The 26,833-nt window shown below is 43.4% G+C and overlaps 1 protein-coding gene across 2 annotated transcripts; it reads right to left on the reverse strand.

The window, feature by feature from the left end:
• Window positions 1-863: 863 nt before the first annotated feature.
• On the reverse strand, window positions 864-26,503 carry NCAPD3 (non-SMC condensin II complex subunit D3). Of its 2 annotated transcripts, XM_042882278.1 has the most exons (35): window positions 26,439-26,503; window positions 25,980-26,134; window positions 24,914-25,076; window positions 24,619-24,803; window positions 23,627-23,800; window positions 23,147-23,208; window positions 22,804-22,891; window positions 21,473-21,606; window positions 20,735-20,807; window positions 20,088-20,213; window positions 19,660-19,909; window positions 19,084-19,143; window positions 18,833-18,916; window positions 16,713-16,786; window positions 15,664-15,798; window positions 14,715-14,935; window positions 13,103-13,294; window positions 12,686-12,783; window positions 12,443-12,558; window positions 11,791-11,898; window positions 11,161-11,266; window positions 10,959-11,066; window positions 9,716-9,954; window positions 8,948-9,027; window positions 7,922-8,059; window positions 7,465-7,598; window positions 7,118-7,317; window positions 6,386-6,496; window positions 5,817-5,969; window positions 4,903-5,072; window positions 4,669-4,808; window positions 4,475-4,552; window positions 1,835-1,909; window positions 1,688-1,748; window positions 864-1,598 (listed from the first exon to the last, which is right to left on the reverse strand). In XM_042882278.1, exons 1-35 carry the CDS (start codon window positions 26,500-26,502, stop codon window positions 1,487-1,489), a joined length of 4,467 nt encoding a protein of 1,488 aa, XP_042738212.1. In that variant the 5' UTR covers window position 26,503; the 3' UTR covers window positions 864-1,486. The 2 variants fall into 2 exon arrangements, with proteins under 2 accessions (XP_042738212.1, XP_042738213.1); XM_042882279.1 differs by lacking the exons at window positions 25,980-26,134; window positions 26,439-26,503 and adding an exon at window positions 25,377-25,424.
• Window positions 26,504-26,833: the final 330 nt, after the last annotated feature.

Below are 26,833 nucleotides of genomic sequence, written 5' to 3' on the forward strand. Positions count from 1 at the left end.
GTTTGTTTTTAAAAGAAATAATCTAATTGCTGGCTTCTCTTTTGAGTTCAGGGGAAGAGAAGTGTTCTCTCAGAGCACTCACTCGAGTTGGGCTGCAGGAGGTCCAAGGCAACATTACTGGTCATCAGTTCTTGGTCCTTGATTCTTTCTATAGGAGACTGATCAGAGCTCACAGGGCTGATCTTCATGCTGCTCTGGGACAGAGCAAAAGCTACAAAGCACAAATTAGGAAATAAAATTGGAATCTGAGTAAGATAATATGTAAAGCAGTTAAGTAATACTTCAATGGAGGGGAACAAAATAAATAAACACTGCCACAATTAACCATTGCTCAAGCCAAAGCCATTCCACGTCTCCTGTTCTCAGGTTTTTACTTTGATTTTGAGAATAAAGTTTAACCTCACTTGAAGGCTTCTCTATTCTTTAAAATAAAATAAGGAAGGTGAGGGCAAACAAGGAGATTCCAGTGCAGAAGGTAAGTGCTCCTGGAAGGGCTGTGGCACAGAGGTGCTCAGCCTCCTCGTTTCCATTTGTGCAGAAAAACCAACTGTGGTCCTGTGATCTGCTCTTGGGTAACAGAAATCAGCACAAACACAACAGGTCCCATTTTCCAGTTGCAGCAAAATCCAGGGCCTGAGCCCTGTAATAAAAATTAGCAACTGGAAAACTTCAGTTAGGTTTACATGGCATCAGAGGGAGGCAGGAGCATTCAGAAGCCAGTATTCACCAGGCACATTCCTGATAAACAAGGTCTCTGGACAGAGCACAAAGCTATGAACGTATGACTTACCCACCTTGATTTTAGCAAGTTACTCACATCCTGCTTTAATAACTTGTATCAAAAAGAAGGGAAAAGTTGTGGGTGGAATTAATTCTATAACCATTTATTTTCATAAAATCTTAATAATTGGAAATAGCACAGTTCAAGAATGGAAATGTTCTGTATAAAAGAACATGAAGGTTGTTCACACGCATAGGAGTTTGCACAACAAATAAGAGGTGATGTAGCATGCAATTACCAGATCTAGGGGTGTGGCAGTGACAAGCTGTTCTGCCTTTGTTCAAATTAAAGCAGTTTGAGTGTATCACCAAGTACACCCTCATCACCAATGAGGGACTGAGTGAATAAGCCCAGCCATTCAATTTCCTGCACGCTGCGATAAATGCATTTATTGCTAGGCTTGTAGCAACATTGCTTTTACTTTTCCAAATGGACAAATCATACATCCTGTGAATGAATTGCAAGCCTCCCTTAATACTAGAGCTTTCTCACTTCCTCACTTCACTGAGCTTTGCCAACAGCAGCAGCAGCTTATAATATACATGTTAACGCAGACTTTGCGCATCCATACTCCAGACATGTAAGATCTGAACAAAAACAGGCGAGGAAGGACACTTGTGCACAGTGATTTGTCATTACAGAGCAAAAAAAGACAACACTTCCCAAAACGTGATGAAGATTCTGTACAAAAGTTCACTGAAAGGATCAGTTTTCTGTTTTCAGAGGAGTTCTCCACCGGGACCGCCTCAGAGGGCCGTTCCGACTGCTTTTTCTCCTTGCTGGAGATTCTACTTTCCACTCCCGTGGCACGGATGGCCTAGGAAGAAACAAAGTCACCATTTATTTTGAAGCACTCCAGCATTCCTTCTCACTGTGGTCACTGTTTCAGAGCTAGATGGAACTTACAGTTTCTCTGGTGATGTCAAACAGATAATGTCTCCCGGCTGCTCCTCAGCCTCTTTATTCTCTGCAAATAATGCACACATTTTCATATTTTTAAGATGCCAGATTTGTGTTTTTACCCTCCTTGAGCTAGAAACACGGGTAACTTGCCTTGAGCAGAACCAGGTGTGTGCGTCAAGCTGATGTAACTGACCCCAGCACCAAAAGTCAAGTCATTAATGGTCTCTGAAAGAAAAAACAACGCATGAGCTGCCTGTGACACAGCCAGAGGGAAGATGTGCTGCAGTATAACACTCAGGTGTCACATAGAATAGGTATATCCAGTTAACTGCAAGTAGTCGATCAAAGCATCTCTCTTTTCCAACTCAGCAGATCTCAGTGCCCCTCCAAACAACATGCCCATCTGGGCCATCTGTGCACATCAGGTTCATACTCCTGAATTACAGCCTTCCCTGTGTATGAAAGAAATTAATTTACATGTGGGACCTCGCTGGGGCACCTCCTCGTCCTGAGCTAGATGCTAGAGCCATCATCCACCATCACAGCACCTCGTGAACTGCCCTCAGCACCACAGTCAGACTAGTTGTGTGGCCCAATCAGGGCAGAACGTGGGGCAGAAAAATGACAAAGGATTTGAACAGCCCTTCCAAGAGGAACTGTCTGCAGCCAGACAAGGAATCACTTGACAGGGAAACTAGGTAGAATTTAGCTCGCCTGAACAGCCCATACTTGTGAGCCGTCACTCTCCTGTCATTTATCTCAGGAGAGATGTCACAGTATTCAGATTTTTCTTCTCTCAGCTCTCTGTTTTATGCTCCTGTTTCCCAGAAACCTTCACAAGGAATTACAGTAGAAAACGCTTTATTGGGTAGGAAATGGAAACTCTGCTAAAGAGCTGCCGTCAAGTGAGGCTTCCCTTGCAATCAAAGAAAAGTATTATCTTCAAAACATGCATTTATGTATCACAGTGAATAAATGCACACTTGTCCAGACCCACTCAGCCATTCTCAAAGTAACCTGCAGGAGAGATAAGGAGGTGACAGACAGGGAGGACAGACTGACAGAACAGTTGAGTGAGATAAAGAGACAGCTGTTTTCCTCAAGTACAAAATGATTTACAAAGAGCTCCATCTCCAACAGTTTTAGAACAATGCACCTGGAGGAAAAAAAAAAGCTTCCTTTTGATTGTCTGTCAGCCTGCAGGACCCAGCAGCACCATGCAGATGGTTCAACGCAAGAACTGAAGTGATGATTCCACTTCATACAGTTTGTCTCTCCACCAAAGGATGCATACTGCCTTGAAACTAAGTAGGAATCCAGCCTTAGTGCCACTGCAGATTAACATTCTTCCTCCTTGCATGCCATATGGTGCTTACGCTTAAGAGAAACAGCCATGCAAGCTTCCAGACAGAGATATGGCAATTAAAGATTTCTGCTCTCTAAAAACATACCCTAGTTTTTTTTTGCACAAAGATCATTGCCTGCTGTTCAGTCAGCGAGGAGAAACATCGAGACAGACAAATGGAGCCAAACACTGGAGCACACAGGGAGGAGAAGGGCCAGATTTTCCAGTGGATGCACATCACTGCCACTGCTTTGCTCCTGCCTGCTCGCGGATGTCAGGTATTTGCAGGCTGCCACACAGCTGACTGCCTTATTGGCTACGTGCTGCTGGCTCTCCTGTGTGCATGCAGGTCAGGTATTTGCACAGACACAGGCAAAAACCAACACACTCATACCTGTGTTTCCAGATCATCCCTGCCCCATGAAAATTCACTGCCTGATGACAACTGACCTGTCAGACACTCACTTGGGCTCCTAACTTAATTGGAGTTCACTCCTGAGCAAGGGAGGGAGTTCAAAGTAATGAGAAACAGAGACCTAAAGGAGTTCAGTGTGCCCATGAACTGACATAAAGGAAGGAAATCTGCTGAAACTCAGCTTCATTTGTAAGACTGCAGAATGCTGTCAGAAAAAACAACATACCAAAAAAGCATAGCTTTTGAAGGTCAACTTTCATGAGATGGCAATTCAGCTGCAGTGGATATAAGCACAGCAGACTCACAATTTGTGTACTAGAGATTCATCATTATGTATTTTCACTTTAATGCCTACAGCAGAGTAGAAAAAAAACACATCATTCCTTCTCTAAAGCTCAGTTCAGCTCTTCCTTAGGGCAGAACATTCAGAAATGACTGTGCAGGTTATTAATCCTCCTTGAGCAGATCTCAATTGACACAGCTCACTGCTTGCTCCAGTGACAGAAGCAGGTCACAACTCACCTGGGATCTTTTGTTTGGACAAAGGAATCTCCTGTTGTACAGCTGAAAAGGACTGAACCGAGTATTTCCCCCTACAGCAGGGTTCTGTAATTCAGTCTAGAAGTGCTAAGCTACACTTTGAGAATTAAGGGACAACAGAGTCCTGCACGGCTTGGGCAACATAACCTGCTAAAGAAGGACAACATGCCTTCTCAGCAATCCACAGCTGATAAAAGAAGAAAGGGCAGTAGGTTCGTTGTTATTCTGGGCTGTTGAAAATGTTTTCATGCACTGATTCAATACTGTAACACCCTATGATGTGTAAATGAAAACCATATTGTAGTGTCCTTTCCCATGAGATCTTCAGTTTCAGAGTAATTCTTATTTACCACAGCCATTTAGATAAGTACATGATCTATAGCTAATCCTGACTAGTTTTTTCTGCCCTTCAGGGAAGCCACACACTGTTACCTCTCTTACAGAAGGAGCACTCAGCCCAATTTGGAAAGGGTTCTGTTGGGTTACTTACGTTCTGGTGTGCTGATTGCACGGCCCCCCACAGGATCATGTGCTCCAGTAGACAGCTGATTCACACTTTGAAAAGAAGCTACATATAACAAGAAAATAAGAATAGAAATGTTCAGAGACCTCATGGGTCTAACAACCATGCTGTGTCAACTAGACCCAGGCCAACACTGAGTAAGTCTGCAGCAATCTTTCTACCTTGTTTGCTGTTAGCTGTACTTGGTGGAAGTGATTGAGCTGATAAAATCCCCCCAGCACTCTTGCTGCGTTGCTTGCTTCTGGCCTCTACTGCTTTCCAGGCAGAGTTCAGGATGGCAAGTGTGCTCAAGGATGCTGGCCTACGGGGCAAGAGACAGACAGCAACATTGAAGTGACTTATTGCTGCAAGCCCAGATGAAATGCATGACGTGACATATAAACAGAAACCCATACCTGTGACCATATAAGGGCTGCTTTGGAACATCAGCTCTAGGTGTAATAAACTCAGAAGGCACAGAGGAAGGAAGAGATCCAGGGGATGAGAGCTGCCTCCCACTCACAGAGGACTGGGCATTATCGCTCCGGGCACCAGAAGGTAAGGGCATCTCCAAAGATAGAGGCTGCTGCAGAAAGAAAGGAAAGAGCAGATCTAAAAACAGACACAAGTGCAGACAACTCTAGATAGGAGACATACAGAACAGCTTGTTGTGTGATTGAATCCTTTGTGTGATGGACGTAAATGGATACCAGGGAGAAAGAATTCACTGGCCAAAATTGTAACGAGCAGCAAACACTAAGTTTTGATATGTATATATAGCCCTTTAAACTAGAATATAAGTGCTTCTTTAGGTCAGCAGAAAAAGAAAAGAGCTGCCAGGGTAAAAGTCATCTCATTTTAAGGCATGTATCTCAAATAATTTGGGACAATTGAGCCAAGCACACTGGGCTTAAAAAAAAAAGAGATCTGCATGCCTAGCATAGATATAAAGTTTCCATTCCATTTAAGTATAAAATCAGCCAAAATAAACCCTTTTCTTTTTGACCCATTTATCATCTTTATCACTCCGGAAACAGAGAGATGCAGCATGTAAGCACAGACAGTAGAGAATTAGACTCATCCTTCCCTTTAAATTCAATTCTTTTTACACTAATTGTTTGCTACTTGTCTTTGGCAAACACGTGTTGTTTGCAGTTTTTCTAATATTAAATGACTTTGAAACCAAAGCCTCTGTCAGCAAATGCACAAAAGTATGAGAACATTACAACATCCATATGTATGGAATTTGGGTGTTGTTTGTGCACAAACTTTTGTACACAGACTTTTGCAGAGCAGACAGAAGGCTTACAGAGTTAATGGCCCCACCAACCTCTGCCTGTGGTGCTGAGGTTTGCTCTTGGTCTGACTTCTCCTTGTCCAGCTGCTCTTCATACTTCTTCATATCATACTCCAGTTCTGCTGCCAGCTGCTTGTCCACAGCAAAGAACTCTTTAATTTCATTTCGGTAGTCTTGCATCACTTCCTGCAGCAATAAAGAATATTTAAACCCTTTCAGAAGTCTCTCCTGACTGCTGATTCATGCCTCCATTCAGACCACAGCTGCTTTAAGCGCAAAAGGAAATACCAGTTGGTAGAGCAGAGGTGTTTTTAACAGACTAAGAGTTTAAATTCCAATCTGTACTTCAGAACATGAAAAACCTTTCCAGCATTCAAGCTTTCTGCCCACATTCCACGAGGAGGCTCACACGTAACACACTGTGAGATCTGAATCTAAAATCCCTCCACCTCCTGCTTTATTTAACACTGTGGCAGTGTCACAACATCCTATGCCTTCCAAATTTCCTTCTAAGAAGGCTGTTCCTTCCATTACTGGTTATGTATCTAACACATTAAGTTAAGAGGAGAAAAAAAAAACAACAAGAGAACACTTCTCCTCACCCGTAAGTAGTTCATAAGGTCCCTAAGAGCTGGGATCTTCTTCCGCTCCATCAAGGATTTCAGCTCAGTGATTATTGGGATGATGTTCTCTATGAAATTCCTCTTCTGAACCTTTGTTTAAACAAGGCACAAACAGTTGCAAGACACAATAAAGGAGAAATCACTCCATTGTTAGATTAATGGCCTAAGTGAAAGAAATTACTGCTTCATGGCATAGGAATTACCACAATTAAGCCCACTTTTATACTACAAGCATGCAGGTTAGGCTTTTAACCTAAATGGAAGTCTTTCAAGAGGTATCACTGAGTCCTCTTGCACATTGAAAGCAAATTGTCTAAAGGTGCACCAGAAACCATTTAGGCTCAGATGCTTTAACAATAGGAGGTTGTGGAACAAATTTAAACAAATTAAAGCTGTTTGTTTTGTGCTTTTTATTTTTTTTTAACCAGGCAGTGCATTTCTGATCAGCCCAACTGACCCTTCAAGTACAACAGGCTGCTACAAATCCAGCCTTAACATCTTGTTTTTGCAACACACAGCGCTTCCATACATGCCCTCAGGGCAGAGTGAATCTACAGACAGAGCCTGAATAACAACTCACATGTACTGTATGTCCTTGGCATCATTACATTACTCAAATAATGCTTGACAAGTCTTCCCAACACAGAAAGCTCAAAGCCCTCTCAGCACTGTGGACAGTCCTCTCCCCACCCAGACCCACGTGCCATTCACCTGTGAGATGAGCTTTTTTTGTGCTGCCTGCATGACAGCATTAGCCATTGCCATTTCATCTTCATCAGGCTGAATCTCCTCGTCAGGTTTTGATCTCATTGTTGACAGCTTGATTTCTTTGCAGCTAAGGATAGCAAAGGTATCTGAGAGCAGCTCACTGGCTTCCATGTCCAATGGAAGGACCCCATCCACAAAGCATGCTGGAACAGGCAGGGAAGAAGTAAAAAATCACTTTAATGGAAAAAGCAGTGCCAGGAAAGACAGAAAGATAACAACCATAGGACTCACAGCCTTATGGTTTTGTTTTCTAAATAGACACAAGATGTGTGCCCAAAGGTGGCCCCTACCCAGGACACTGTGGCTGATCTTCGTCGTAATGCTGAACCTCTGTTCGTCTGTAAAGTGGTCCAGCAGGAACTTGTAGATATGCATCCTTTTCTCTTTGTTATCTTTTCCTCTCAGAGAGAAGAGACTCTTTGCCCTGTAGTAGAGAAAGGCATTTCACATGGTTGAGTCACATTATGCGATCTCACAGAAATAGTAAGACTTAAAATCAACAAGGAATATCTGCATGTCACTTTCAAGACCCATAAATGTGCTAAGATACCACACGCTCCCACAAATTACATGCAGAAGTTCTCCCAGAAGTCTCATGGAGAAAGCAGAACACTTAATTCAACACCATCTCTTTGAGCTGTTTTCCCACATTGCATACACAACGTTAAGTGCCACAAATGCCTTCTGTTACCAAAGGCTGCGTGGCCATCATTCAGCACTAAGGAGGGAGAAATGTGCTCAGCTGACCTCTCACTCTGTGGGAACCTGTTGTACTTCTCATGCTTCTCATAGCTATTGAAATGGAAGATGCACTCGATGAAGTGCTGGGAGAACATCACTGGATTCCTCTTCAGCAAGAGATGCACCAAGCAGAACTCTGCAAACCTAGAAAGGAAGAAGAACTTACTAGGCAGCTTCTAGAAGTCACCCCTGAAACACAGCAGTGGGTCACAAGCACTACAGGAGGAGCTCTCCACTCCCACGTCTCCCTCAATGCCCCATTTAATTCCTGCCCTGTTATACCTGGGTTTGAACAACAATCCTAGCTTACTGACCTCAAACTCTTTTTCATTCAAGAAAATAACACTTGCCAGCATCCACAGTACTACTCACTTATTGCCATTAAAACTGAGACAGAAATAAATTTGAACTCGAATGCAGGCACAGTGTTTTCATTACCTTTATGAGTAAAGTCACTGAAACACAGCACTTTGCAAAAAGTTAATCACCAAAAGTCTGGCAGGAGGTGAAAGTCAATCTCAGGCTTGAAGAAAGTACTTTTATGTAGATACAGCCTCTGAATGCAGATGCAAAGAAGAAAAGCTACCAATGAAATAGCAGTGTGTTCCACAGCTAGAATTCAAGGAACAAGATGTTGCAATGCCACCACCTACTGGAAAGACATTTTTGCATACTAAAAAAGAGAAGAGCAGGTGTGAACGTGCACCTGTAAGCAATGATGGGTTGACAGCCCTGGAAAGACCAAACTTCAGTCTGGATGTTCCAGGCAGAAATAAGAGAAAGTTGTCCAAGGCTCATTTGCATCCAGTATCAACACCATCTTCCATCCTTGGAGGAAAGTGCCTCACGTTTCCCACAAAACAAAGCAGCTTGAGACTTTGAAACATACAAAAACCTCACGAATGTGTACTTATGATCAGTGTGCACAATTCTTCTGCTACGTCAAAGTACTACAGAATGTGGCAGAAAGCTTTACAAGACAAGGCATAAACACCTTCAACACCTTCAGTACTTTACAGATGAGTATTTTACCTGGCAATATCTGGATTTGGATCCACCAAGACACTAATGAAACGGAAAAAGAGACAGTCCTTCCATTTCACAAACTCTTCCTAAAATAAAAGGGCAGATGATAAGTTAGCCTGAACCAGGAAAAACTCGTGTGAATCTTCACAGAGCAGCCAGGGCAGTACCTGATGGAGCCTGCCTGAATATACATTGAGAAATAAACAAGCTATACAACTTCACAGCTGCATACAGAAAATAAACCTCAAAAAATACAGTTCTAGGAGATGCTTGAAGCAGAATAAGCACACAGCATCCAGGTTCACCAGACAGGCCAATAAAAAAGGAGAATCAAGAAAAATCTGCTTTCCAGTGCCAAAGGCACAGATGCTCTTCAACACTGTTTTCAGAGCCAAACACACTCTGAATCTGCTTTGTTTGGCTTCACATGAACACTGGAGGGGCAAATATTGTCAGCCTCTCCACTTTCACAACTTTAAAACAAGAAGCAGAGAGAAAAAAGGTGCTGCGATGCTCGGTACATTCGTTCATATGGGAGCAAAATGGAAGGGAATTCACAGAAACCAAGATAAGAGATAACCAGTGAATAAAAGTAATCTTGCCATCCAGCTGTGCTAAGTGTCATTGATTTTTGCCCACCTTGAGAGAAAGCAACAGAATGCACACTTGAAGCCTTCACAAGTTAAGACACTCTGCAGCTACGCTCTAGAATCAAGTTATAAGCAATAACCTCTTGGTCAGTGCTCAGCACAACAGAAGAGCACCTCTGTTTACCTGCAGAAGGTTGGTAATCAGAATCAGCGTCTGCTTCCGAATGAAGGGATGTGGGTCCTTCAGGCACAAGGAGATGTTGGGGATGTATCTGTCCACCATGGTGGTGTAGCGGACGCAGAGGTCGCACATGACGATGACCACGTTGTTGCGCACAGCCACGTCCTGGGACACCTCCAGCTCTCGAGCCAGAGCTGCAATGCACTTCTTGGCCAGATCCTCGTGCTGCAAACACAATTTACCTGTGAGATAGGGATGAGGCTGTCAGTGGTGTGGATGTATTCTTCCTAACCCCGAGGCCGACATGAGCCAAGAGAAGAACTGGAGTGAAGAATTGGAGTAAACAGGTGAATAAACATGAAACATATGCTGAAACTTGACGAGCAATCTGCACAACCTCTCAAAGAAATTATACTCCAAGGAGCGCTTCCAAACTCTTTTTAGACCTATAGTGTGGGTCTCTATGCCAAACTCCCTCCCTCACAGTGAACTATTCCTGTGTACAGGGTATTATTCAAAGCAGCTAAAAAGAACAGCCCCAGCTGTCATAGGCATCGCAGGGAGACACCCACCTCTAAGAGCATTACTAAACCAACTTAAAATAAAACAGCCTGCATTCTAACATCACTTCTTCCTAACTTTTTAAGCTCAGTCCAAGAAGTATTAAAGTTCCCAAAGCAGTTAAGGAAAGAATGATTCTGTCTATCTGCAACAGATAGGAGATTTGCTCGTATCTACAGCAGAGCTACAATACCCAAAGCTTCACTGAGCCCTTTTTTTTTTATACTGGAATTGCAGATTTGACCAGGTTTCCATCACAAAGGAATTTGGTCATTCATACCAAGGAGAAAAAGTAACTACATATAGAAATTCTGATCTACTCTGCACCAAAAGTATCAGGTTTTCTTCATCCTCTGTTGAGCACCCTACTACAAATTGGAAGATCTCTCAGCTAGACAGCAACCAATTCTGAGTACAAGGACAGCACATATGTCTGAAGAATACTATATAGGAGAAATGCATTAACAGACTTGAAAAACAGTCTCATAGATTTTTATGGTTTGTGCAACTTGTTACCATGGATATTTGCATTGCTGAACACTACAAGCAGAAGCAAAACAAAACAGAGTGCTGCATCTATCTGGTAGAGCTGACATGGCTTTTGAACAGAACTTGAAGCAGAGAGCAAACAGGAAGGGTGGGAAAGGGACATAAGAGCATTCTTTTGTTGCAGGACAGCACTTACCAAGAGTAATGAATGCATGAGCTCTGATCACTGGAGGCATGGCTGATCCTCTGAACTGAGACAGTGGCTGAGAAGCTGGCATTTCCTCACCATCAGGAGGAGGAGACACTAAGAAGGAACGGGTCAGGAAGGAAAATGTGCTTTTTGGGAAACAGCATCGTTCATAAAAGGAAAATTAAAGGCAGAAGGGAAAGAGCCTCACGTTGTTCAGAAGAAGCCAGAATGGATTGGATCAAAAGAAAGATGCGTTTCTCCACTCTGGCTGGACACAGCTGTGCAGCCTCACCCAGGAGGAAGAGATGCCTCACCTACAGAAAGAGAAAGCAACACTGCAGACTAGAGGCCATGGCTGGGCTGCAAATTATGTCAGCAGGAGTCAGCATGGTTACATCTCCAAGAACAACTTGCAACTCCCTCTATCCTTTCAAGACAGCAGCTAACAAACAAAAAGTGAAGCTCTGAAGCAAATATTGATTGTTTAATACACTAAGCCTCCCCCCAGTATACTAATAACATTAAAATAAACCTTAATGTTTCCTACACATCTTACAGACTTACTTTCTGAAGTACTTCATAAAGAGCATGAGTGGAAAAGCAAAGGAAAAAGCCTCATTTTATTGAAAATACAGGGGCCATCACATCCTTACAGCTATTTTTAAGTTATCAAACTGCTGAATGCTTCCAGGCCAATAGAGTCAAGACTCCATTGCCATACACAAGCACCTACATCAGGATTTTCCTGTGTAACAGTTACTGCCATGAACTTCACAGACCCCTCATTTTGAGAACCTGCTCATCCTTTCACCAGCCCACAAAGGGGAACCAAACTTACCAAGAGATCTTCCTGCAGTTGCTCTGCTCCATCCTCTTTGAGAACGATATTTGAAATATAACTTTCACAAGTGGATATTAAGTCTCCAAACACTTGGTTGAGCAGCTCCTGTTCCATAATAAAATTAATTAGCCACTTTATTAACATCTCGACTATGTTCTGTTTACCATCTCCACACATAAATCCCCAATTTAAAATCTTTACATGCATATGATGTGCTACTAACTCTGGGCTTGGGCCCATTAAAAGGGACCTAGAAAAATACAGGTTTCTGCACCAGCTCTGATGTAGAATAACCTGAGCTTATAGCTTTCAAGTGGAGCAAGCCTTAGGATTCACTGACAGTGAAGGTCTGCTTTAGGAATGCTGCAAGCTGACAGGTCAGCACAAGCTATTTCAGCTGTTAAAATAAACAAAGAAAGCCTCTGAAGAAAGAACTCTTACAAATTCATCCTCAGCTACAGGAGGCTCTCCAGCAAAACTGCAACACACCAAGTAAGGCAGCTGAGTAGAACAAACTTGAGTGGCTGGAGCTGGATCCTCTGTGCTTAGTGAGACAACCAACAACAGGCTGGAGACAGAAGCTGCCTTCAGGTCTCAGTCCTTACATGTGTGAAACAAACTATTTTAAAAGAAGCATTTTAAGTCACACCTGTGTCTTCTTTGGGACACCTGCATAGGCACAGCAGAGCTTCTGCAGAGATTCCACAGCTGAGCTGATCACCTCCAGGGGACACTGAAACTCCTTCAGCCAGTGCTTGATGTTATCTGAAAAGGAGATGACACACAACATGGGGGTTTTGTAGGCCAAGCAACCCTCCATGGAGAATAACTCTTAGATGGGAGACAAAACTGAACTGTGCCTTCCACTCTGCAGTTTCTCAGGGCCACTCACCAATCAGCCTCTCACAGGTGCTCCTAGGGAGGTGCTTTGCAACATGACTGATGACAAACAGTACATGTCCTGTAGTATTACTGCTCGTGTTCTGTTGCCTGGAAAACAGCAGAGCAGACAAAAATTTACGCTTTGGAAAATAACCAACCACAGCAGAAAAACCCATGCATCTTGGTTATGTTCTATCAAGGCAGGCTTATCAAACCAAACGAAAACTCAAAAAGCTCAGTGTAAGACTTGATGGCTGCACAAATCTGTGGGTTATTGCTTGCCTCCTACCTGCAGAACGTGGTTGCTTGAATAAAGAATGTTGATCTGAGCAGCACTGTGTCTGTGGCAGGACAGATAGTGCTCTCTCGCTCATCTTTACCTCCAGCTCTTCCCTGCAGAATAGAGGAGCTCAAAGCACACACATACCTGCTGACAGTGTACCAGGACTCGATGACCTTGGAGTAATCCAGCTTGGGTGAAGAACTTGCCACCTTAGCAAGCAACATCCAAGCTGGTACAGCATGCTCTGTTTCCACATGAGACATCACGTTATTGATGAAAGTAGAGGAGAATTTATTCTGCCGGGACCAAATATGAAAAGCTTTGTTCATATAACAGCTACAAGAAAAAAAAAAGATAAACAAGGAGTGAAGAAAACTCTTGAGGTCTTGGACACCACTAGTAAAATGCCACATCTGTCCAGGATGGACAGTGAAGCACAAGGCTGCCATCACTTCACTTTCCTTCTATTCAGAATACATCAGGATTTCTGCCACGGGTTTTATTGCTGTCACTTTCTGTTAGCAGCTCTGATGGCTGCAGTGCAGATCAATCCTGATGCACTACAGACCTGGAGTGAATGTGCCTATCAGACAGAGGAACCAGTATCAGAACAAATCAAGATACTTCAACAACTAAAGACCTGTACCAAAGACTTTCTAGCAGTTTTTATTTAACATCCTTAATGGGACAGCACCAGTTGCATTCTTCTGTTTAACTCCAACTACCCATAGCTAGAGTGACAGATTTATACCCATAGTGACAGATTTATTCTAAGATACATCAAGCTGCAAGGTACTCCGAGGTCACGAAGTAAAGGTACCATGAATCTTCAAACTGTGTCATAAAATAGCCTAAATTAGAACGCTGACAGTTTTACAGATTGGCAAGGCAGCACAACCAGTATCTCATCTTCTATTTCTGAGCCATTATGCCCTGTTGACTAATAAACACACAACTGTCTTTAATCAATGTTGCGTCCTTGTCATACTGTATCAGTCCATTTCTTCTGCTCCATCCCACAACGTTCTGCAATCAGACAGAATCATTCCATTTGTCATAAGTAACATATTGTACATCAGAATTAATAAGAGGAGATCTTCTCCTCTCCTTCTATAGCCTCTCTTACTTCTGTCATCAGAACACCTCCATTTAACATTCCTGCTGCTACCAGCACATCAAGAATAGCAAGTGACATTCCTGTGTATGAACACCAGAGTTCAGGGAGACTGCACAGGTAACAAGAGCAGCAAATCAAAACACTCAACACAAAGCACAACTGCACTCTTCTCACCAACTGCTGATGTGTATGTTTGACAGCTCCTCTGCCCTAGGAACTGGCAGAGCAACACAGGCAGTTCACAGCATGACAGCTGCCACCTCTAGAGCAACGTGCACTTTCATGGTCTGCTTTGAGTGCAAATAGCTTAGAAAAAAAACACACCCATAAATGCAGGTTTTTGCCCCGGTACAATAGGTGGCACGTGCATTTAAACTGTGACACTCGTTGTTCTGTGGTCACATAGAGGATGGGAAAGCTGAGAACTTAAGCACATGCTTGTATCTTAGTCCTCCGGTCACTAAGCCATTTCCTCCTGTAAAGGAAAAGCTGCGTGTTCTAATAGGATTAGAAAGTTAAATAAAATAATCTGGATTTTGTCCACGAATGCTAAGATAATAAAGGCAACAAAGATCTACTGGACAAAGGAGTGTTTTGGAAATGCCAGAGGAGCCCACAAGGAAGGACAGCCACACTTACCTCAGCTCCTGGCTTTCTGAAGTCAGCAACGTCAGGAGATCCCATGCCAGCACCTGCTTTATGTCTTCCCTCCTGAATTTACTGTAATGCTTTATGTGCTGCAACAAAATCTGATCAAGGCATTCCAAGGCCTTTTCTTGAACAGAACTTTCAGAGTCCATCACAACAGGCACAACTCCAGTCAACCATGCCTTGTGCACCAGGACATCATCGTACTGAGCCTGAGAGAAACAGTGTGTTAGAAACATCCTTTAGTCATGATGTGAGCCTGTAAGCACAGGTAAGATCAACAAAAACCTAGAAATCATCTATAGATTCACTATTAACTTGTAAAATAAATTACAATTAGGCAGTGGCATGATGTGGCAGCACATGAACCAAGAGAACACATTTCCCTGGCAGCAGAAAGTACAGGTTCTATCTATGACCAAACTACCTGGGCTAAAGTACTGCAACACTTTGTTTTGAAACCCTATAAATAATTATGAGTGTATCACAATAAAACTGTACTGCAGATGATTTAACACTAAAACCAGAGTTTTGATTAATACAAACCTTATGCTCTGTGACTAAGTTACCAAACCTTTGAGAATAAATAGAAAAGAAGGAAAAACATTACAATGCCATCATCAGCATGCTGTATCTCAGCAAAGTGACTCAGGTTTTTACATTTCACAAGGACAGCAACATAAACATCACTTCCATGACACATAAATCAACAGGCAGGAAAAAAAAAAGTGTTTCCAGTAGTTGAAAGCATCCCACATAAATGGCAAGTATGTGCAAGTGATGGCTTCCCAGTCAAAAGATAATAAAAAGTATAGAATTAAACACAGCCATAAAATGAAACGTGGGGAATGAACAAGTGATTTGCTGTGTCCCCATCCTCTTAACCTAGACTTCAGCTACGTCAGGTCTGGGTGAGAATTGGTGTTGCTCTTTTCCTCACCTCGAGGAGCTCTGTCACAGACTGCAAGGCCTGCTTCCGCACAGACACAGCGGGGTCCCTGCAGCGGTCCTGCAGAGTGGACAAATCTTCTGCAGTGCAAGGGATTGCTTTGTGCTTCAGGATGTTTGTAAAGACCTGCAAGTCAGAAGGGAGCATAAGTTTGTTGGGAATACAGGCCAGGAGCGCCAGGTAATGAATCAGAAATAAATTCACCTCTAATTGAAGTCAGCAGGGAATACAATGTTTCCCTTTCAGTGAGATACATAACAGTAATAATTTCTAAGTACTGGGCAGAACTTGGTACAGAATGCTAAGAGAAAATCTTCTCAGTCATTCAGATTGTATAAGAAAACTCTGCATTGAGTCAATACTGCAATTCCCCTTTGAAGCCAACGTTTCTCTTGTTATGACCTACATCTTTCACCTGCCAATAAGAGGGAAAAGGGTTGAAAACCTCCCAACAAAACAGTAGAAACCCTTGACCTGAGGTGTTCTCATTGTGATTTGACCAGGATGGGAAAACTAGGGGAAAGAGGACTAAGTGAGGGAGAGACAGTCAACAACAGATCCGTATTCTATAAAACAGTGAAATTCACATTGAAGAAGATCCCTTTTAAAGTTCACCTCTTAATTAAAGAAGTTAAGCAAGAAGGAAAGCAGTGCATTCCTCAGAATGATGCCAGCTACAGGCCAAACTCTTTGCTAACAAGGTGGAAACAAACAAAGCACCTCTTAAACCTCAGCTTATAAGGAAGTCACTTAAGTTAAATACCTACTGACATTTGGAAAGAGGCTCTTTTTCTAAATGATGGACTAAGTGAATGCCAGCAGAAGAGTACTCGAACACTTTTTCTTCCTTGCATTATTTACTTATCAAGAACTAGCAAAAATGACCTTTTTAAGGACTGAATGCACTCAGTGGGAATAGCAAGAAGCTACAGCTGGGCAAACTTACACACAATTCACTGCAGTACTACAGCTTAATTATTTGTTCCAGTGGCATTCTGTGTAACCACGCAGAACAAGAAATCATGCAAAGAACACCATACCTGGAGAGCAGATTTCCTCACAGTGGTTTTCTCATCCCCAGCTCTCAGTCTCAGCAGGGCCATGATTTCCTTTCCTATGAAACCCAGGATAAAAAGAAGTTAGAACACCCACCCTGAGCTCCCCCTGCATGCTTTGCAGTGCTCAGTTTGTTACTTTCAGGAGCAAGAGAAAAAGACTGAAAGCACAACAACAAACAGAAAGAATGCAGGTTCTCCTTTGCAGCTGCCATTCTGACAGGGGGAAGGAAAATCCAAGTTCTGTCATCTTGACAATAAATCACAGGACATAGCACAAAATCAAGTGATACCCCAAATCATTTGATACAGCAAAAATGATCTGTAGCTTCCAATTCATTTATTTCTGTATGTAAAAGGTATCAGGCTACCTTCAAAGTTGGAAATTAAGATTTCTTAAGAACATTTTGAACTCCCAAATTCAGAAATCTGTTACTTTGAGAGATTCATCTGGAGAGCCACCATGCTGCCATTAAGAGAAAGCATTAGTCATTAGGAACCAATAAACAGAGGGTCTAGAGTAGGCTTTTTTTTAAAAACCAAAGGAAGCCAAGGGATTTTAATCTGCATGACTGGTGCTTTCTTAACAGACAGGTAACTGCAACTGCATCTTACTCCTGAGAATAGCTTGACAGAAAAAGACACCTTTTCTTTGCAAGATGCTGCCAAGAGAACAGTCACACTGCTCTTGTGAAGGTGACCAAATCTGCTAAAATGATCAACTTTGGCCAACTGTCATGGATTCCTTTGCATAGTGGCATAGGAATAGAAACAACCAAACAAATAAATGCTGAGTTCTAAATGGCTGAGAACTAGCAAGGGAAAAGAGTGTTTATAGGCTGACAGGCACTGCATATTCTGTAGAATATACTTCACCCTGCAGATTATCCCTACCCTTCTTATCTTTACCCTGGTGCATTTAGCAAGTCCTGAATATCCTCAGCGAAGATTTATTTTGCTTCTAAAATACGAGCTGTTTGGTCTTCATAGAAGTGCAAAATTAGCACAGGCAGAAGCCAAGTAAGCGTGTGCCAGACAGCTCTGCTAATGCACCTTGACTGGCTCTGAGAAGCCTGTTTTGCAGCTATCCTCTTGAGCCTCAGACAGCCCTTTTTGATCCAGTCCTTTGCTTAATTTGTTTTGCCAAGTGCCAAGCGTATGCTCAGCTGGGTATCAGATACAAAACCAGGCATCCTCTGCCACACAGAGTCTGCAACTGAACAGGGAATACACAATACCTTTAGTGGCCTGAAGGATATTTCTATCTTAGAGAGCAGATTAATGAAATTTATCAGCAAAGTGTTTTGAAAGAAAGCTTTCAATAGAGAAGACAGGAGCCTGGTTCATGAAGATATGGAGAGATCCCACACGAAGAGCAGCATGAGAAATGTAACAAAGACACAGAGGCAGGATGTGAGCTAAGCAGTAAATTGAATTGTCAGCAGTTCAAGAGAGGTGAATAGCAACAACTGAGAGGAAGATGCTGACAGAGGCCTGAATGTGAGGCCTCCACACAGAAGAGGAATTCTATGAAATATCACAGCCACGAAAGCCAACTTCTGTGCTGATTTCATGCCATTAAGAAATTAGAGCTAGCAGACTGACATCACGTCAGCCCATTTAACCTCACACTTTGCTTTTAACATCAGCCAATACCTGGTGCTGCAGAGAATTAAATGCTTCCCTGCATAACAGTGCCAGACAAAGGTGCTGTGTTCTACGCAGTGAAAATATATCCGTTCTTTGTGCATTGAAGCAAGAGGTTTAATTACCCTTAAATCTATGGAGTTACAAGCACTACATCCCACATCAATTACCATCCTTTTGGGAAAGCATAAATTATCTGCTTTGCCATGAGTATTGCTACCACATTAGTACAAATGAACACCAGTATTTCACAATTAAATGTATTCTCCAAATTTAAGTGGGAATAGCATTTCTGTATAGCAAGCACTTCCACCCCTTCATCACCTTTTTTTTTTAAATAGCTGTACAAAACAAATCTCTGCTCTTTGAGAAATGGGCAGTGAACAGATTTCAGAAAACATGATTTTAGTTAAAGTTCTGAAAAGCTACATGAAAGGCTGGTGTAATTTATCACCTACCATCCACCATGGCAGCACTGCTGCTGTTGGTCAGCTCAATCGTTTTGAAAGTTGGTAAGGTCTTCAGTGGATGACTGGACAAAACTGGAAGAGAAGTTAAAAGCTGAAGAATAAAAAAGGCATGCATTCACTCAAGGTGATTCACCATTAAACAGAGCTTCACGCATGCCCCACGTTTTATGGATACACATTTTTAGCAAACAGCATGCCAAGAAAAGACTGAGACTTATCATAAGAGAATGACTCCACACCTTCACTGAGCATCAAACTCGCGCTGTTTGTGTTTGCTTCCAAGGCTGCGTGCTCATAGCCTGCCAAGAAGAAATTAAAAAAGAAATTAAATGAATCGTTCTCATTCAGCATATTCTGTCACTCTGATTTTTAGGGTTGTTTTTTGGGTTTTTTTTTGCAGGCAAGTCATCCAACCACACGATGCTGTGTGCACGCTTCTGAACTGTGCCATCTGGCCTCTACCAAACCCAAGGGAGTGCAGAATGCCAATCACAAAGAAACGAATTTAGCAGAGGCAAAAGGCAACTCAGGATTTAATCAACCCTCAGTCAAAAATTAACTTTTTTTAATTGTACAATTTCAGGTTTCAGTAAACACCCATCAAAAGTATCTCATGGAGTAATCTATTTAGAACACGTACACAAAATGAGCACCTTCCAGATGTAAGGCTACAAGTAAGACACATCTATTACTTCCTTTATGGCAAACACCAAGGGTGCTCTGTGCAGGTGTTACAGATCCTGACCACCAGTTCTACAATCTCCCAGGACACATCAAGAAATATTTCAACCAGGTAATTTACTGATAGTGCTTACTTTGTAACAAGTCCTGTATACTATCCAAAGTAGCAGCAGCTTTCATTTCCAGACAGTGGGCAAAACTGCTCAGAGCTTTGCTACGAACTACAGGTGCTCTGTCTGAGCAGCGGCCAAACACCATGACCTGCACTAAGAACTTGTGCTTCAGAAACCTCTGGTGATCCAGCGACACAGAGGAGTCCAGGTTTCTCTCAGGCAAATCCAACAAAGCTAAAGCTACATCAAGTGCAAACACTCTGTAAGAAATCTGAAAAAAATAAGCACACAAGGCATTTTGTTAGTGTGTAAAACAGACACAGGTATTACCTACTCAGCCTACCTGCCTCTAGCTAGCAATAACAGCCCTGTTCAGGGCTGATTCTAAGCTTGCCATCTCCAAAGAATTACTGTGGCTGAAGTCTGGGATATTAAGGAGATGTACTTACTTTTGTGTGGAGTGAGTATTTATAAAGCCAAGCAATGAAGTCAGCAAACTCCATAGATGGGAGTTTATTCAGCAAATTCACCAAGGCCTGCGCAGCATACGTGCGATAATCAGCTTTATCTGGGACCTGAAAACCAAAAGCAGTTTGCACTGTGATATTCCAACACTGTCCCAGAAGCCAGAGGCTGTATAGGTCTGAAGAGAAATATTTATTTAATGGGGCAGTGTGGCACAACCAGCAAGCACTGGGACAACAATCCCAACTTCCTTGGTCACTGCTTCAGCACTCACCACAGGCAGCACAAATTCCCCAAAGCAAAGATGGAGCTTGATTAAATCCAGAAGCAGTGCTTCTACATGGCAGTACAGAGCTCTCATAATCCTCATTTTCCCCTAATAAGAGTGTTGAAAGCAACTGCACAGTTTGGAAAGGTCAGAAGTGGGACACAACTAATTCTAACTGAGGTGGGCAGTGTCAGCACGCTTGCAGGATGTAGCGCAATCAAGCTGTTAATACGTTTGACAACAAGGAAAATCTTTTCCTTTCCATATAAAACACCATGGAAACAGATTTCTTAATTATTACATGTACTGCAATGTATTCACACCAAAGTTCTTCAGCCCAATATGCACCAAAACTTAGCATACCTTGGTACAGATGTGCTGCAGTAATATTCGAAGAACAGGAAAGGCAGCTTCCTTCAGCTCCTCTACTACTGAACTGCACAGGAAAAAAAGCCAAGCACATTTAAGTAAGGCTGTTTTTATATCAGAGCAAAAAAAATCAAGCGTATGACATTCCTTTTGAAATGCATTTTGAAAGTCAGGCAGAGGGCATATTCAGGAGTAATGAGTGCTGGTGTAGGAGACACGGTCAGAGAGCAGACCTTACCTTCTGCACTGACCTGACATTTCAGACAGAAAACATTCCTTCCAATACTTTTCTACAAGTAGAGGGCAAAAGAAAAGCTGCTTTATTCTCAATCTTACTGAACGCTGTCTGGGCATCTCTACACAAAATGTGTTTTTGAACAACGTGGATCCTCGCACAGGAGAATAACAAACAAAGGCAACACATATCCTTAAGCAAGAGGCAGCAAAGAGCCAAAGAGAAGTGACCTGCATGTTAATAGAAAGCACAACACAGAAGGTACGTCCCCTCCACTCACTGTCAATTCACTGTCTAGCAGCTCCTTATTTCCCCTCCAACAACAAGTTCAGTAAACTTACATTAAAGGAATTTTAATTAAACCTTAATCGTGCAAACAACATCAAAGTCATTCACAGTTTGTCTCACCCCTTTATCAACCAAAGAGTAAAGCGAAGGCAGCCAGAAGAAAAAGCAGACCTACCCAGGAAGGGTAGTGCCAGAGCTTTGTACTTCACCTGATGAATTTTACAGCCTGATTCCTGGCACTGATCACAGCTGATGTGATTGCAAGGACTGCATGCCTGGAACCTGCACCACCTTGCACCATTAGAATGACACTGAGGATTCGTTGGAAGACACAGCGAAGAATCTGGAAGGAAAAGGTTACCTTCAGGTTCACCTTCAGCAGCAAGATGGATCTTCATCTATCTCGAGCAGAGCAGATAGATAAGCACTCTTAACCATGTTTATGAAATAACTCTGAACCCAACAATAGCACCTGACAAATCATGACCTCTGGTGGAATAACACGGGGAGGACCAATAATACAAGAAACATCTTTCCTAGTGTTTTATCTTTCCTAGTGTGTTTTACCACCACATGCATGTGAATGTTGGGAGTTTCCTCCCTGCTGCACTTCAGGGACCACAGCCTCATCATCCTTACACTCACTGAGCAGCCTAACAGGAGAGACAGGGAAGACGCAGCGGGTCTGAAAGAGGAGCTATTGGATCTTCTTTATACTACAAATGTAAACCATTCTGAGAAGCTGCACTGAGAAACAGAGGTGGTTGAAACACACAGGCTTCCTGGCTGGGCAGCTACAAGTATACCAGGTTAGCATGTACTCAGCTCCAGGCTTTCTTGACTAGATGGCCAACAGCACCCTGGCTCGCTAGCTTAAAACTAGTTCAGATGGGATTATGCTGATTCCAAAGCACAGCAGCACAGTCACACCCACAGTTCAAAAGCTCCATCTCCTAAGAGCAGCACACAGATAAGCAGGAGATGACACAGCGTGCTTGATAATTTAACAAAATAAAAATGTAAAGCTGCAGACAGATTTCTGGTAGAACTGGATGCTGCATGACGACAGCATTCTCTGAACTAGCATCAGTCCTGCTTATAATTATCTGAGCAGAACACTTCCCTGCTTCCCATCGTGCTTCACTGCACAATCCAAAGCCACTGCACACCAGCCAACAGTGCTGGAGCTCCACCTAGCAGGAAACAAGAAAACTTCAGGCAAAGGCAGTACCTCGGAACTCTCTGTATTAAGAATCTGAGATCCAATGCCTCTGCAGCTGTCCTTTGTTTTTGATTCACTTGGCAAGAGTCGTTAAAGCACAGAACATAATGCACGTGAAATGCATCATCCAGCAAGCCAAAGAAATAAGCATCGGGGTAGAAAAAAGCATCTTGTCACTGACCCAGCAAACATACACACAGAAATGTAAATATCATGTAAAATAAAAACATGCAAGCCAAACACCGTGCAGAGGATGAAAGAAACATCTGCTTTTCAATAGAGCAGTGAGAACTCTAAAAGATGTGGCCCAAATTTTACCTCATTTTCTGTGCCATGTAGAGGTGAACACAATAACCACAGTCCATGGTAGGCCAGCTCAGGGACATACTTGGCACGAGTAATGTTCCTAAACAGAGGAAGGCAGAGATATCTTCATCTGTCACGTGAGAAACATCTACTACAGCTACATATGGTCATTGACTGGAAAACATTCAATATTCACTAAATGTTGTTTACTGTTAGCTAGGTGGAACACCTCCTAATTATCTCGAGTAAAAGAAATCAATGCTTTCATTTTGGTATAAGCAAGATAATAACAACCCAAGCATTGAGGGCTTTACTTTTTAAAGCAATGTTTAAACAGTCAGAATCAATTGCTCACATTGTTGCTGAAAACTCAAACTCGCGTTCCACTGGCTCAAAGTTTGTCATTTCAACAAAAGTCTGCAAGGAAAGAAAGCCAAACTTAGCTAATTCACATGAGGACAAGCTGTGCAGGTCTGCATGGATGCCAGAACAGAGAACGTGAGCCTTTCTAGCTTTGAAACCGCCACCCCTCAGTCAAAGCAGAACATAAGCAGGCTCCAAAGCCTGCAGGCTCAATACTTTGCATCTCTCCTCCAGCTACAGGGAGGATTGATACCTTATAATGGAACACTAACTGCCCTGCTTGCAGTAGCCAGCAAATGCTAAGCATGCGGGACAGCCACAGAGCAGACAACCTGCCTGAGCTTCACAGACAGCAATATTTGTGGGGGCAGCTCATGAAAGGCAGCACTGCCCACGTTCTGTGGCCATCCAGTGTTCTGCACTGCCTGTTTGTGCTGGGGGACACAACGTTCTGCTCAAGGAATCTCATTACCTGCAGGCAGTTCTGGAAGCACTGAGGTTTTTCTTTTAGGGAGAACTTTGGTAGAAACCTTAAGAAGTTTTGTAAAAGAAGGAAGATTGCTTTGCGAATTTGCAGAAGATCATCTGTTGAAAAGTAAACGTTCTCACGATCCTCTTCCTCCTCCTCTTCAAATACCTCTTCCATCTGTATTGGTAGTAAGAGAAACAGAATCACCCCATCCCACAGCACTGACTGATCCCTCTCACACATTTTAGTGCTTCCCAGAATTCCCAGGCTAGGTCCTGCAATACCTCATATCCAAAACTCTCAATCTTTTTCTTCAGGTTAGTGAAACACACTTAGTAACAGCAAAACAGACAACAGGATGGAGGTTGGATACAAGAAAGCTCCAGCAGAGCTTATTCTCACTGCAAAGATTTTAAAAGAGAAAGTCCTTCAGAACCAGAGACTGCCACCTCAGTTCTAATCTGACACCTGGAAATGCATCCCACAGTGATTGCCATGCTATCTGCTCCGTACTTCCCTTGCCTGTTGTCTCAGGATTTCTGATGTGAAATCCTCAGTGCCACTTAGAAAAACAACCCTACAAACACCAGAATTGTCAGCTGAGTACAGCTAAACACAGCACTTAGCCCTCAACACCCCAGCTGTAAGGAAACTCAGCTGCTATTTGTAACCTTGTTGAGTTTCTTGAAGGTTATACCAATTAGTTTTTCCCTCTGCTACTGAACTAACAGCACATCACAGACATACAAGCTTTATTGTTCTATTAGTCAGCAGCCAAAGAACTGCAGCTGATGTTGAATCATCACACCTCTAGAAATTCCTAATAATAGGTAGGGGATTGAGAGCAGAGATCAATAGCTGAATAAAAGGTTAAGAGGAAAAAAATGGGCTGAAAAAGCAAGGAGAAGCATTACACTGACCTAGAACTGAAAAAGCTTGCCAATTATTTGCTTGCTAATAGAGATCTGTATCTGAAGATTACACAAACATCTTACACTGGAGGTGCCATTCCTGTTTGCCATTCCTTTTCTTCTGTTTCTTCTTGCATTGGTCTGAGAGCTTTCCGCATGCACCTTCTTCCTCTTCCTCATCAGATTTTGTCCCTGAGGCCAGCATTTTGTCAGGGTTTGAAGACATTTATCAAACATCACATCATGGAACATCTGATGAGCTATACTGCCTGTCCAGAAAAGGAAACGTGAGCAATCTTCTGGACACAAAGAATATTAACCCCTTCCAAGAACAAACAATGCTTTATTCAACAATAAGGAGGTGAATCCCTTCACTCACCTGGAATTTCAAGCAGTAAGAAGTACAACCCAGCTGCATGGAGAGCATAAACCCTCTGTTGTGCATTGGCTCTTTTATTCAGGCCTGTTTGGACAAAGTGGTGCCACACAGCCACAAGGGCGTTACGAGAGAGGTTGTTTTCAACAAACAAACGCCAGATATTCTAAAACAAAATACAAGAACAACAGTAAGAAACCCAATAATAACACACCTCTCTACAAGGATATCCACAAAGGAAAAGACCTTAATTAGAAAGGTACAACACTGACTGCAAGAAAAGTGTTTATCCAGGGAACAGACTAATTAAAAAAAATTAAATAAACTTCTCTTAAATAAGCCAAACCATATGAAAATCACCTTCCATGTGATGCACAGCAATAACAGCAGCTTGGGCTGCAGCAAATGAGAACAAGCCCAAACGAGCAGCTGTGGATACAGAAACAAAGGAAAAATATTTGCTTACCATTGGAAGGCATCAGGTAGGCAGGAATCTCTATAGAGACCCCCTTGCCTCTACAGCTAACCCTTAAAATGAGGTCTGGGAAGGGCTGGATCCTGGCTCCACCCCTTCTCGTCACTCGGATACATTGCATACACCTGAGCTCCCCTGGGTTGGCCCTGCCTTCCCACCAGGTGCTCCATCACTGCTTCAAGCTGCAACTCAGCATTTCTATTACACACATGCATTAGAATGCACAGGCAGAATATAAGAAATTCAGGTAAAGGACGCACAGAATGCTTTCTCATGCTCTATTGTAACCAACTGCAGAAAAGGGCTGCCCCAAAAATAACACCTCCTATTTTCTTATGCTGGCTCCCAACATCAGAGGCAGGTGTTGGTGGTATGGCTGTAGGCTGAACCTTCCCATCACTGTTTCAGTAAACTGTGTTTGTATATATATTTTAACACACAAAGAGGCTCCATCTAAAACATTCCAGTGAGTATGTCAGATGAGAGGCTGATAGTAGAATATTGCTGTGAGATTCAAGACAGGGCAAACTGAGCAATAAAAAGGTACAGAGCCTCTGCTGAGCAGCACAGCCCACTGCCATCCATCCACCTCACCCCTCTGCTCTTGTCATCCCCAGTGGCAAACGGTGTGAGCGCCTGGTACAGAGAGCTGAAGGCACCCAGCCCATCCTCTGTGATCTCCTCTTCAATGCGGGGATCCAACGGTTCCGTCTCTGTGAAATCCAGGTCCCAGACCGTGCTCACCCACACTGGGAGAAAAAATGGGTTTAAGCAAATCAGATAAGCAGATAAGCAGGCAAACACTTCAAACAAGCGGAGAGCACAGCAGCCACACGGAGCGGTAGCAGAGAGTACAAACCCCATAACCCCTCCAACGCCATCCCCCAGTGCTCACTGAAGCCCGAAGGCCGCACACATCATCCTCAGACGCCACCGCCGCCGCCACCCCTTCCCTTTTCCCCCTCACGGTGTTATCCAACCTCACATCGCTCTCCCTTTCCCCCTGCATGGCCGCCCCGGCCCTCAGCCATTACCCCACTGCCACCCTCTCACCCTCACGGACGTCCCGCAGCCGCCACTCCGCCACAACGCGCGGCACTTCAGCCTCCACCGCCATCGCGCCGCCGTGCTTCGAACCGACCAATCGCGCGCCGCCTCCCGCGCCAGCCAATCCCAGCGCTTCCGCCTCTAGCGCGCCTGCACGCTGCGCACACCGGAAGCGCGACACCACGGGGCCGCGCGGCGCCTGCGCACCAGTGGAACGGGCGGGGAGCGCGCCGCGATTCCCGGCCCCGAGCGGACGGCGCATGCGCTGTGTGCGACCCGGGCCGGTACCGTGCGCTGCGAGGCGGGGACGGTGCTCGAGCGTGGGGGGCTGCGGGGCCGCGCCCGCCCGCCTGCTCCGGGCTCGCTGCAGCTGAGCCGGTTCGGAGATCCCCGCCCCGCAG

The sequence above is a fragment of the Lagopus leucura genome, unplaced genomic scaffold, assembly GCF_019238085.1.
Source record: "Lagopus leucura isolate 7727_CA_CO unplaced genomic scaffold, USGS_WTPT01 Super-Scaffold_100034, whole genome shotgun sequence".
Classification (NCBI taxonomy): Eukaryota; Metazoa; Chordata; class Aves; order Galliformes; family Phasianidae; genus Lagopus; species Lagopus leucura.

What these genes read in the sequence shown, in the direction of transcription:
- NCAPD3 (XM_042882278.1), bottom strand. Translation starts at nt 26,502, where the DNA reads ATGGCGGTGGAGGCTGAAGTGCCGCGCGTTGTGGCGGAGTGGCGGCTG. An exon ending in AATACTCACTCCACACAAAA is followed by an intron (nt 19,910 to 20,087) that starts GTAAGTACATCT and finishes TATTTTTTTCAG; the next exon opens with ATTTCTTACAGAGTGTTTGC. An exon ending in CCAAATCCAGATATTGCCAG is followed by an intron (nt 8,060 to 8,947) that starts GTAAAATACTCA and finishes CTTCCTTTCTAG; the next exon opens with GTTTGCAGAGTTCTGCTTGG.